General features: G+C 39.1%; 1 protein-coding gene across 2 annotated transcripts in view; it reads right to left on the reverse strand.

Annotated features, from left to right (window-relative positions):
* The window catches only part of LOC126162818 (spermatogenesis-associated protein 20), a 299482-nt gene that overhangs the window by 232014 nt on the left and 54897 nt on the right, over positions 1-12571 (reverse strand). For both annotated transcript variants that reach the window (XM_049919563.1, XM_049919564.1), the window contains exons 6-7: positions 9234-9413; positions 1353-1565 (exon numbers count right to left, since the gene is read on the reverse strand). In XM_049919563.1, the coding sequence (XP_049775520.1) occupies positions 1353-1565; positions 9234-9413 (393 nt within the window). The remainder of the gene's footprint in view (positions 1-1352; positions 1566-9233; positions 9414-12571) is intronic.

The raw sequence follows: 12571 nt of genomic DNA on the forward strand, positions 1-12571 counted from the left end.
GAGGGTGTTTACCACCACTGGCAATGCTTCTTGAATCCTCTATAGAGTGTCGAACCGACGGCCTTTCAACTTGAGTTTCAGTTTTGGGAATAGTGCAAAGATGCAAGTTGCCAAATCTGGTGAGTACGGTGGATGGGGTACAACCGCCATGTTGGTTTTTGCCAAAAAGGTCCTGGTGAGCAAGGACATGCGACAGGGTGCACTGCTTGATGCAGCAGCCAGTTCCCTTGACGCCAAAGTTTGGGCTGTCATCGCCGCACATTTTCACGGAGCCGTCGCAAAATGTCACAGTAGCACATGGAATTCAGAGTTTGGTTGGGTGGGACAAATTCTTTGTGCACAATTCCCTTGGTATCAAAGAAAATGATGACCATGGTCTTCACTTTGCTCTTCACCTGTCTCGCTTTTTTGGGTCTTGGAGAGCCCAGGCTCTTCCAATGGGACGATTGTTGCTTTGTCTCTGGGTCATAACCGTAAATCCAGCTCTCATTGCTGGTGATAACCCATGACAAGAAGGTTGGATCATCAGATGCAGTCTGACAAAGGTCCGTGCACACTTCAAAACGCTGTTTTGTTCGCGGATCCATCGAAAAATCACCACACACCAAACACAGAGTATTGCGGAAATCATTGTGAACATGCTGACTCAACAGATATGCAGCTCTTTCCACCTAGCGGCCAAAATATCTACTACACCTACTTTCCAGATGGCAGCACCAGTCCCAAAAATTTTGTATTCCGCCTTGTATACTGTACATAAATAATTAACACGCTTTATTTTATGCCCAACGCAAAATACAGTGCACAAAAAAGTGTGAGACCAAAAGCTGTGGTTCATACATCAAAATGTTCCCAAAAGGTCTGTTGAAAGATGGTAAGCGTTACATGGACTTCCAATTCCTATTCTTTGAGCTACGCTATTTAGAAACTTGAGACGTATTTTCAAGATTTGCCCTTGTGTTAATAAAACAGTCCCTTTAAATAAGAAAAAAATAACCAAAACAATTGATGTAACAGTTCAAATTACCGAGACTTGGATAGCTGCTGACTTCAAATTATAAAATGTTTGTGGATGCTCTGTCATGGCAATAGGTTTGATTTATCAAATATACAAAAAAATACAGAATTAATTCAATTTATCAAGCATTTGCCAAGGAACCAGACAACTAGTTTCATTTATTGACAAGTCTGATTTATCAAGGTTTGAATTAGCAAGAGTAATTATATAAGTACATATCACAATCTGCATTACCAAGAAAGAATACATGTGTGGATGTGGGTGTGTGGGGGGGTGGGGGGGGGGTGGAAGAGGGGGGGTGGTCAAACCATATACAAATTTCCCAAAATATTACCTGATATGGGTTTACATTTCCTCCTGGTTTCACACAATAATGGTAGCAAAAAACATCGGCTAAAGTGGCAGAAGTTGACATTTCTGGTAGCGATTTTGCCAAAAGTCGTTTAATCTCATCAAAAGTCCATACACAGAATGCTCCTTCTTTTTTCTTCTTAGAATCATGAGTTGGATAAGAATCTGCATCCTCAGCACTGTAGAATCCTCCAGACTGAAGGAAGATTTTGAAAAAATTGTAGTACAAAATTAAACATGAGTCAGATTTTCGAAAATATTCACATTGGTTTTCAAGTCATTGTAATTTTCACAAGACATCACAACAATAATACATCTACATCAACATTAATGCTCTACAAGCCACCTGTAGGTGTATAGTAGAAGATACTTTGGATATCATTTTCATTTTCCCACTTTCTGTTCTGTACACAAATGGTGAGTGGAAAGAACAACTTTTGGAAAAAATAACACTCTGTCTATAGATAAAAATGATAGCCATATTATATACTTGTTTTTCTTCATAATGTCTACACAATAGGCAGTATACGGCAAAAAAATGAAATGTGTTGTCATGTGTCAGTATGACAATGCACGTCACAGGTGCTTTGTTTGTTATATTCAATGTACAATGAATAGATTTTTGAAGATGTCCATTAAAGAGTCAAAACCAGTAATTACTGTACTCCTGCTCTGTGATCCTAACCAAAACAAAAAGAAATGTGAAAGAAGCACTCTAAGTAAGTCTTGACATGAGCTTTAATGTGACTGATTCCTCACGCTCATTTTACAAAATATATGAACAGTACAATATAGAAGCTTCTGAACTATGGCTTTAAAGAAGAGTGCTGAATGTAGGTAGATAGATAAAATAACAAATGAAGAGGTGCTGAATCAAAATGGAGTGAGAAGGTCTTATGGTACCACTTGACTAAAGGAATTTATTTAATAAAATTGCAGCCAAATAGCCATATACAGTTACTTTGCTTAACATTTTGCATATTCATTTATCGATTTCACTCTTTTACTGCAGAGTTCTATGTGATATCATTCACAGGCTTCATTACACAGTTCACATACACATGTTGTGGTTGGGTCATGATAAGTTTTGTTTTTGCAAATTAGATGATCAAAGCCGTGAATAGAAAGTCTAGTTACGACACGTCGCAGCTCGAAGTTTGGTGCTGTCCATGAGCGGTTCTTCATTGCTTCAGTGCCATATTACTCTGGCCACATTTTTTTCTCGTTTGTCCTCTATGAACTTCAGCTGCTTTCTGGAAGCCCTGGTGTGCGGCATCATCATATATCGAAGTTTGATGTCTTCAATTAGGAATGTCTCTCTCACTAGCAGGTACACTAGTCTAGATCTTGTTGTCTAGTGCTCTTTTTTGATATGTCGATTTTATCTTTTCTGATGTTTCTAGATTTTTTTCTGTCAGGTGGTCCCATATAACCTCCACCTCATAGGCCAGGATTGACAAGATTTTTGCGCTGATTTATTTCATGGCTGTTTCTAGACTGAGTAGGCAGATGTTTTTGATGTCTTGTATTGCTATTATTGCTTGGGCTGCACATTCTGTTGTATGTTTTGTGAAGCATTTGGCTGTTGGTTGCAATGTCACCCCTAGGTACTTAAAGTCTGATGAGATTTTTATTTTTGGTCCTCTGACGCTGATTTCCACATTCTTGGGTGTTTTGCCTCCTTTTCTGAAAATTACCATTTCTGCCTTTGTTATATTTATGTGTAGTTTGTGTTCACTGCACCATTTGTCTATTTTCTCAATGATTTTCTGCAGCTTCTGTATATCTGTTGAACCTACAGCTATGTTGTCAGTGTATGCATATACATATAAATCTTCTTCATTTTCTCCAATTCAGAGTACTTCTTCAGTGGCAAGAATGTACAGCAAAGGGCTCATTGGGTCACCCTGTAAGACTCCGTTCGATTGCAGAATGAGGTTCGCAAAAGAGAGGTTGTCTGATATTGTGATTAAGTTGTAGTCGAGGATTGACTTGATTATTCTTGCCCATATGCTATCTTCTCCCATTGTGTTTTCCAGTTTTCGGACTATGAGATCTCTTTCCAGCAGATCAAAGGCTTTGGTAAAGTCTATGAACACTGTGTAGAACATTTGTTTGTTTTGTAGCACTTCGTTGATGTTGTTTAGAAATAGCCTGACTGCTGTAAGTGTTGATCTTCCAGATCTGAAACCCATTTGTCTTTCTGAGAGATGACTGTCCACAGAGGCTTTGATTTTTTGTGTAATTATCTTTGAAAACATCTTGAACTGAGTATTTTCCAGGGCTATGCCTCTGTACTTGTTTGGGTCTGTTGTGTCTCCTCTACCTTTGTAGAGAACTTTTATTGTCGAGTGTCTCCATTATGTCTGAATTCTTCCAAGTTCCAGGCATTTGTTAAATAGTTTGATCCATAGGTGTTGGGAGGCCTCTTTTGCACCTTTCATATGTTCATTATATATATTATCGGGTCCTGTTGCTTTCTTGTTCTTCAGTGCTTTTATTACTTCTTTTACATCTTCTTCATTTAGAGGTTCCCATATATTGTCCACTTTCCTTAGTTTGATGTTGTTTCTCTTTCTTGGGGGCTGTTTTGATTCCTCATTTGTTCAGTATCTTACTGAAGTGGTCTTCCCATTCCTTCATGTCTATATTTGGTGTATGAGCCACTTTTCTTGGTCTTGCTGCTATGTATGGGTCTTTCTCTGCTTCATCCGTTTCTCTTTTTGCCTCTCTGTCTATGTATTCTTTTTTCTTCTCTTCTATTAGTTTTTTGTAGATTCTCCTCTCTTCTGCATACAGTTTGTATGTTTCCTCGTCATGCTGGTTTCTTAATCTGTGGAGCGTTCTTAGAACAGTGTTCCTTTTGCTGTAGCATTCAGCATTGAACCATCTTTTTGCTGTCCTTATTTTTGGGTTTGTTTGTATCACTGAATTTTTTAGGAGGTCTTATATTTGGCCTGTTGCTTTTTCAAGGTCTCCTTCCTCTATTAAAGTTTCTATTTGTGTTATTTGTTCTTGCTGGTTTGTTAATTTTTCTACATCAATTTTTCTTTGTGTGATGTGGTGGGTCTTTCTTGCTGGCGGTGACATGACATTATTTATTTTTATCTTCATTGGAATGTGCTTTCATATAGGAGTCATGGAGTCATGCCATATTGATTGAATACTTTCTTCTATTTCTCCTCTTGTTAATGCGATATCAATGGTGCTTTTCCCATTGTGGCATATGTATGCAGGTATCTGTCTAGCATTCAGTAGGGTGAAACCATCTTCTTCTAGGGTTTCAATGACTAGTTTTGTTTTATAGTTCTCCGTGTCTATTCTGCAGTTAAGATCGCCTGCAATAATGGTGAGTTTGCTGTCGCATTGTTTGATGAATGTGACTATTTTGTCCATTATTTCTACAGCATTTGTGTGCAGTTTAAAATAGGCTCAATTATATTTATGTTTGCTGCTTCTACCAGCATACTATTTTCTTGTTTTATGATTTTTTTGGTGGGCATCATCCAGGGTTTCAGTAGGATAGATATTCCTCCCATGGGTCGTCTTCTTTCTCCCTTCTTTGCCATTAGGTGATGATTGTAGAAATCTTTATGTTGCCAGTTGTCTATCAGGAAGATTTCTGTTAGAACTGCAAGATCCAAGTTTTGCAGAATGTTCTTCTGAAATAGACAACGTACGCACATACATTCATGCAAATGCAACTTACACACATGACCACTGTGGTCGCGTGTGTGAGCTGTGTTTGTGTCAATATGTGTGTGTGTGTGTGTGTGTGTGTGTGTGTGTTTCTACTTGGGAAGAAAGCTTTCTGGCCAAAAGATTGTGTGTTTAGTAGTCTTCTTGTTGTTCTTGTCTGTGATTCAGCATCACCGCTATATGGTGCATAGCAATCTACCCTTTTCACAATATTATAAAAATATATCAATAATATGACAGTTGTGCAGTTACATCATAAATATGGCAAACTAAAATTATTTTGAAGTTCATAAATAACACTGATGACCCCATAAGGTATGTAAACAGTGTCCATACAGCCAAGCTAGAGTTAATAATGGAAATTTATACTGTAGTGCAAAAAAATCTTAACACACTGCTGGTGGAGATCAGGCATGAAACTGAAACTCTTCAAACATTCAAAAACATATTAAATAAAACCTCATTAGCTACTCCTTTTATAACTTATCACAATATCTGGAGCCTGTAATGTAAATTCCATGTAACTCTAATATTTCTATTAGATAAATCTTGACTTTGTCAGTATACGGCAGCTGATTATAGTAAGCATACAAATGCTTTGTTTGAAGTAATAGATAAAAACAGTAGCTGAATAGTATAGGAGAAGGATCAGGGTCTTTTTTCATTCAAAGTAGCTGTGTTTCTCCTAATAATATAATTTGTTGTTGGTATACTTTACACAAGTAGCCAGCAGTGACGGCTTCTGCTTGTTAATTACCTTGACTTGTTCCACATACATTCATTCATGATTGAATTTATGAAACATAATCTGTGAATGAATAAATGAATGGGTGAACAAATTCTGTCACCTTGACAAAAAAGTCATATAACCATCACTCACATGCAAGTGATGGGTGGGAATTACTAACTCACATCTCTACATTAAAAAATAGCAAATAAAATAAAAATTTAAAACACTTATGAATGTTCAGTATGAAGCCCTATTTGCACATTAATTTGCAATGTGAATGAAAAATGACACATTCCACATCATTATGTTTTATCATGCATAATGATGCTTGGAACTTGAGATTAATCAACGAACAAGAATTTTGGTGAACCTTAATACTGTCTGGAATGTTGTTTTAATGTTAGCATTGCTGTTCTACTTTAAAATGGTTTACTGATAATTCTTATAGGTTCAATTGCACATCTGTTGATTCATGTATCAGTTAAAGTTATTATGGTGTTATTTAACTGTATCTTTACATGTATCTGCACTGAAAATTTCAAACCAAACTTTAACACGTTTATTAAGCTATAAATGAAGTTCGCATCACAAATTATACACTTTGCAACTTTTCTTTCTTAATTTTTCTTTCCCCTGTGAATGAGGCACAATTTCAACTCTCTACTTGAGCAGCTGTGGCAAGCTCCTGGGCAGAAACATTGAGTTCCAGCAACATAGATCATTTTGTCCCAATGTCCACAGTTTGCTTGCTTCCACGTAGCAAAAACATGTGGTCAAACTGATAGTGTTAGTGCATCTCAATGGGTTGAACATATAACACAGGTTTGGGGTGAATTAATTCTCCCACATAAATACAGATAGGACCCAGTGAACATCAGTACAAAATCCATCTTTCTTTCTCGCTTAACATTCACTTCTTTTGTAGAGAATCTTATAGCTATCACATGATCATCCTCTCACTCTCTCTCTATCAAACCCATAACAATATGTTTAGGGAATGTTGATGGATATTGTTAGATTCAGTTACCATTCAGCAAAGACACTGTGCTTTTGGTCTGTTGTTTGGAATTCAAAAGTACTGACTCTTGCTGCATTAAGTGTAACAATGAATTTTCATTAAGTGTAACAATGAATTTTCCCCCTCACAGCCAAGAGATTACCAGAAGCCCTTCCCAATACTTAATGGATTTTGTCTGACAGCTTCTCAAGGATTATATCTTCTTTTAAGTACCACAAAAATATTTTGGTCTATTTTTGCCTTGTTAGATCACCTAAATTTCATTTTATTCTGGATTTTATTTTTCTGGCTGGGTGACTTTGCCACATCTTTCATTGAATTGCACATTAGTACATCTAATAACTCACCTTAATTGCAGGAAAAATATGAGTTACAACTGAAGAAGAGCTTTTCATTTCATTAAGCAACCTGGGTGATAAGAGTCTGACTACACAGAATCTCAGTTAAATTTAATGCAACCAGGTGCTTCTAAGATCATGCTCTCTCTCTCTCTCTCTCTCTCTCTCTCTCTCTCTCTCTCTCTCTCTCTCGTCGAGGGGGGGGGGGGGGGGGCGGCCACGTGCGCGTGTGTGTTGGTTGCCACAATGCTCATCTCAAGAATGAGATTCTCTTACAAAAAACTGTGTTACTTACATGAACATGCAGCAAAGATACACTGAGGTGAAAAAAGTCATGGGTTACCTCCTGTACACTGGGGCACCTTTGCCTGGTGCAGTGCAGAAACTGAGCGTGGCTTGGACTCAATGAGTCAGAAGTCCCCTGCAGAAACATAACCACCAATAACTGCGAAAGTGTTGCCACTGCAGGATGTTGTGCATGACCTGATCTCTCAATTATGTTCCATAAATATTTGATGGGATTCATGTTGGGTGATGTGGGCGGTCAAATCATTCACTCGAACTGTCCAAAATGTTCTTCAAACCAATCATGAACAACTGTGGTCCACAGTGACACAAAATTATTGTTTCAGAGCAAGAAGTCCATGAATGACTGCAAATGGTCTCCAAGTAGTCGAACATAACCATTTCCAGTCAATGTTCAGTCCAGTTAAACCAGAGGATCCAGTTCATTCCACGTAAGCACAGCCCACACCATTATGGGGCCACCACCAGCTTGCACAGTGCCTTGTAGACAACAGGGGTCCTTGGATTTGTGCACTCTGCACCACACACAAACCTTACCATCAGTTCTTACCAACTGAAATTGAGATTCATCTGATCAGGCCACATTTTTGCAACCAATATGGTAATGATCCCAGGAAGGTGCTGCAGGTGATGTCATGCTGTTAACAAAGGCACTCGTGTCGGTTGTCTGCTGCCATTGCCGATTAATGCCAAATTTTGCTGCACTGTCCTAACAGGTAAGTTCATTGTACATACCACATTGACTTCTGTGGTTATTCCATGCAGTGCTGCTTGTCTGTTAGCACTGACAACTCTATCCAAACACCGCCGCTTTCGGTTGTTACCTGCAGGCCGTCAGCCACTGGATTGGCCATGGTGAGACGTAATATGGAAATTTGGTATTGTCAGCACACTCTTGACACTGTGCAGCTTGGAATATTGAATTTCCTAATGATTTCTGAAACTCAATGTCCCATGCATCTAGCTCTGACTACCGTTCCCCATTCAAAGTCTGTTCATTCCCAACGTGTCTCCATAACCAAGTTGGAAAAATTTTCACATGAATCACCTGAGTACAAATGACATCTCCACCAATGCCTGCCCTTTCATACCTTGTGTACACGATACTACTGACATCTGTGTATGTACATATCATTATCCCAGGTCTATTGCCACCTTAGTTCATGTGCTCATGCACAATACATAACATTCCAATGGGTCAACCATTCACAGGGTTCACAATACTATTTGAATGATAGCATGGACAACTCTTAGAGAACAACCACAGGTTTGCACACCAATAGCCAATCAATTCAGATGAAGTTCCCCATTACTTGGCATATGAAAAACTGCGGAGCATGTGTAGCTGAAAGAGTGGAAGACGATGACAGAAATAATGGTGGGCCAGATAAAAATTTAGTGCCCAGATTAGAGGTTGAGGGGGTGGTGGTTAAATAGATACAGTAATGACAAGACATTAGAGTAAGTTGAAGCCAGGTGAATAGTAGGGACCAATGACAAAGTTAAAGGCGAGTTCTCAGATAATGGTGTTATAAGGAAGAATCCAAAAAAACTATACTGTCAGGCTGTCAACATTACTATAATTTAGTAGCAAAAGATTTTCTATTTAATTCTAATTTTGACTTGGTTACTCTACATCTTGTATTTCTCATGGACAATTTTTATTTACTTTCTATGTACTTAGCTATATACATTTATGACCATGGGTTACAATTCCTAATCACTAGTGTTCTTCAGATAATATTCTATGAAATAATGGAATATATGACTTACCTGATCACCTAAATCTCTGTCCACATAAGTAAGAATGTCTCTAACAATGTCAGCATAAAATTCTTCTTTAGAAGCTGTATAGGCTGCTGAATAGGCAATAGCTAACTGTGCCTGGTCATAAAGCATCTTTTCAAAATGTGGAACATGCCACCTTTCATCTGTTGAATATCTTGCAAAACCCTAAAATGAAATTTTAAATTTAATATGACCACATATAATATTCAAATTGCCAGCATTAAAATTTTAAATTGTCAACACAGATCAGTTAAAAAACTGCTAGTAATTATTATTTTACATCATTCAATGTGGCCTGGAATATCCTGCATATTCAATGAAGAAGAAAATTAAAATGTGAAAAAGAAAAATAGATCTTAACCATATCCCAAACATATTTAAATGTTCTTAAGCTTCTGCAGTAGATAAGCTTAATTTTCACACATGGCTTGTTATTTTCCCACTGAGCCTGTTGGTGTCCTGCTGATGCCACCTGCTGCTGCTGGTTCCTTTGCAGCCAACTCTGCAACTACTTTGGTATCAGGTCAGGCACTTGCAGAGTTGACTTTTCCTCCACAGTGCCTGATGCGGCTAGTGGGTTCGATTGAGCCTGAAGCCACCAACACCACTACTGTCACTGCCGCCACATTCCCCACTGCAGCTGACCCTGCCGCTAGAGGCTCCTTTGGAGTCACTTCTGTCACTGCAGTGGTGTCCTGTTGGGCACCTGTGCAGATACTTTCTCCTCTCAACTCTGGCACCACCGAGTCAGTGGTTTCCATCGCCCCGTACTGCCTGCTGTCAGCCCCTCTACCACCAGCCCTTTCCACCTTCTCTGCATCCTCCTTTCCTGCATGACTTCCTCCTGCCACGCCACAGGTGGTCCTGCCACTGCTCCCTTTCTCTGTCCTTTTCCTCAAGCATGTGTTAGGGCAATCATCAAAGTCCTGTAACAGAACTTTGGGTTACATCTAGTCTCATCACTGTTTCTGCCTTCCAGTGGTCAGCTTGCTTCCCTCATGACAACAATGTCCAGGTCCCCCTTCATGGCAGCTCTTCCTGTCAGTTACATCAGAGCTACATCAGACACATCAGTATCATTGCATATCATTGATGGAGCATTGGCTCACATCAGCTGCCAACATTTTCTTGTTACCCGGGGTACATTATTTGTAATGGCTCTCTCTGCCATAACACATAAAAGGCAAGCACAAATTCAGCTATTTTTTGTCAATATATTTAAATATTTTGTCACAACTGTTACAAGGACAGCCTTTGCTGCAGTGACAATGTTGAATGATGCACTACTGCCTGCAAATGTCAATGTTTTCATTTATTTTTCACAATATCATTTCATTTCAGCCATAGGCCATTTTCAAACACTTCTATGAATTACTGACTCCAGTATCATAAAAAAACTGTGATGACAAATATTTCCATATTGGTCTTTTGCATATACTGACCTTACGGCATGCTCTTAGCCTTGAAATTCTAAGAGTTAATACTTCTACATCTATACTCTGCAAACCACTGTGAAGTAGCTGGCATATGGTATGTACCAGTTATTAGAGGGCTGCTTCCCATTTCATTTACATGTGGAGCAGAGGAAGATTGACTGTTTAAACCCTTTGCCCTTGCTATCCATTTGGGAGCAATCCATGAGTGTTGTTGTATATTCTTAGATTCATCATTTAAAGCTTGGTCTTGAAACTTCGTAAGCAAGCTTTCTCGGGATGGTTTGTGTCTTTCTTCATGTGCCTGCCAGTTCAGTTTCTTCAGCATATTTGTGGTACTCTCCCATACGCCAAAAAAACCTGCAATCATTTATGTTGCCCTTCTCTGTATATATTCAATATCTCTTGTTAGTCCTGTTTGGTGTGGATCTTACATATTTGAGCAAAAATTGTAGGATGGTCCACAAAGCTTTCCATAAACAATCTCCTTTGTAGACTGATTGCATTTCCCTCATAGTCTGCCTTTTTTACCTATGAGTGAGCCTATGTGATTATTCTATTTCATATCCCTAGAAACCCCCCCATGAACCATGGACCTTGCCGTTGGTGGGGAGGCTTGCGTGCCTCAGCGATACAGATAGCCGTACTGTAGGTACAACCACAACGGAGGGGTATCTGTTGAGAGGCCAGACAAACGTGTGGTTCCTGAAGAGGGGCAGCAGCCTTTTCAGTAGTTGCAAGGGCAACAGTCTGGATGATTGACTGATCTGGCCTTGTAACAATAACCAAAACGGCCTTGCTGTGCTGGTACTGCGAACGGCTGAAAGCAAGGGGAAACTACGGCCGTAATTTTTCCCGAGGGCATGCAGCTTTACTGTATGATTAAATGATGATGGCGTCCTCTTGGGTAAAATATTCCAGAGGTAAAATAGTCCCCCATTCGGATCTCCGGGCGGGGACTACTCAAGAGGATGTCGTTATCAGGAGAAAGAAAACTGGCATTCTACAGACCGGAGCGTGGAATGTCAGATCCCTTAATCGGGCAGGTAGGTTAGAAAATTTAAAAAGGGAAATGGACAGGTTAAAGTTAGATATAGTGGGAATTAGTGAAGTTCGTTGGCAGGAGGAACAAGACTTCTGGTCAGGTGACTACAGGGTTATAAACACAAAGTCAAATAGGGGTAATGCAGGAGTAGGTCTAATAATGAATAGGAAAATAGGAATGCGGGTAAGCTACTACAAACAGCATAGTGAACGCATCATTGTGGCCAAGATAGATACGAAGCCCACACCTATTACAGTAGTACAAGTTTATATGCCAACTAGCTCTGCAGATGACGAAGAAATTGAAGAAATGTATGATGAAATAAAAGAAATTATTCAGATAGTGAAAGGAGACGAAAATTTAATAGTCATGGGTGACTGGAATTCGAGTGTAGGAAAAGGGAGAGAAGGAAACATAGTAGGTGAATATGGATTGGGGCTAAGAAATGAAAGAGGAAGCCGCCTGGTAGAATTTTGCACAGAGCACAACTTAATCATAGCTAACACTTGGTTTAATAATCATGATAGAAGGTTGTATACATGGAAGAACCCTGGAGAAACAAAAAGATATCAAATCGATTATATAATGGTAAGACAGAGATTTAGGAACCAGGTTTTAAATTGTAAGACATTTCCAGGGGCAGATGTGGACTCTGACCACAATCTATTGGTTATGACCTGTAGATTAAAACTGAAGAAACTGCAAAAAGGTGGGAATTTAAGGAGATGGGATCTGGATAAACTGAAAGAACCAGAGGTTGTAGAGAGTTTCAGAGAGAGCATAAGGGAACAATTGACAGGAATGGGGGAAAGAAATACAGTAGAAGAAGAATGGGTAGCTCTGAG

This window comes from Schistocerca cancellata, chromosome 2, assembly GCF_023864275.1.
Source record: "Schistocerca cancellata isolate TAMUIC-IGC-003103 chromosome 2, iqSchCanc2.1, whole genome shotgun sequence".
Taxonomy (NCBI): Eukaryota; Metazoa; Arthropoda; class Insecta; order Orthoptera; family Acrididae; genus Schistocerca; species Schistocerca cancellata.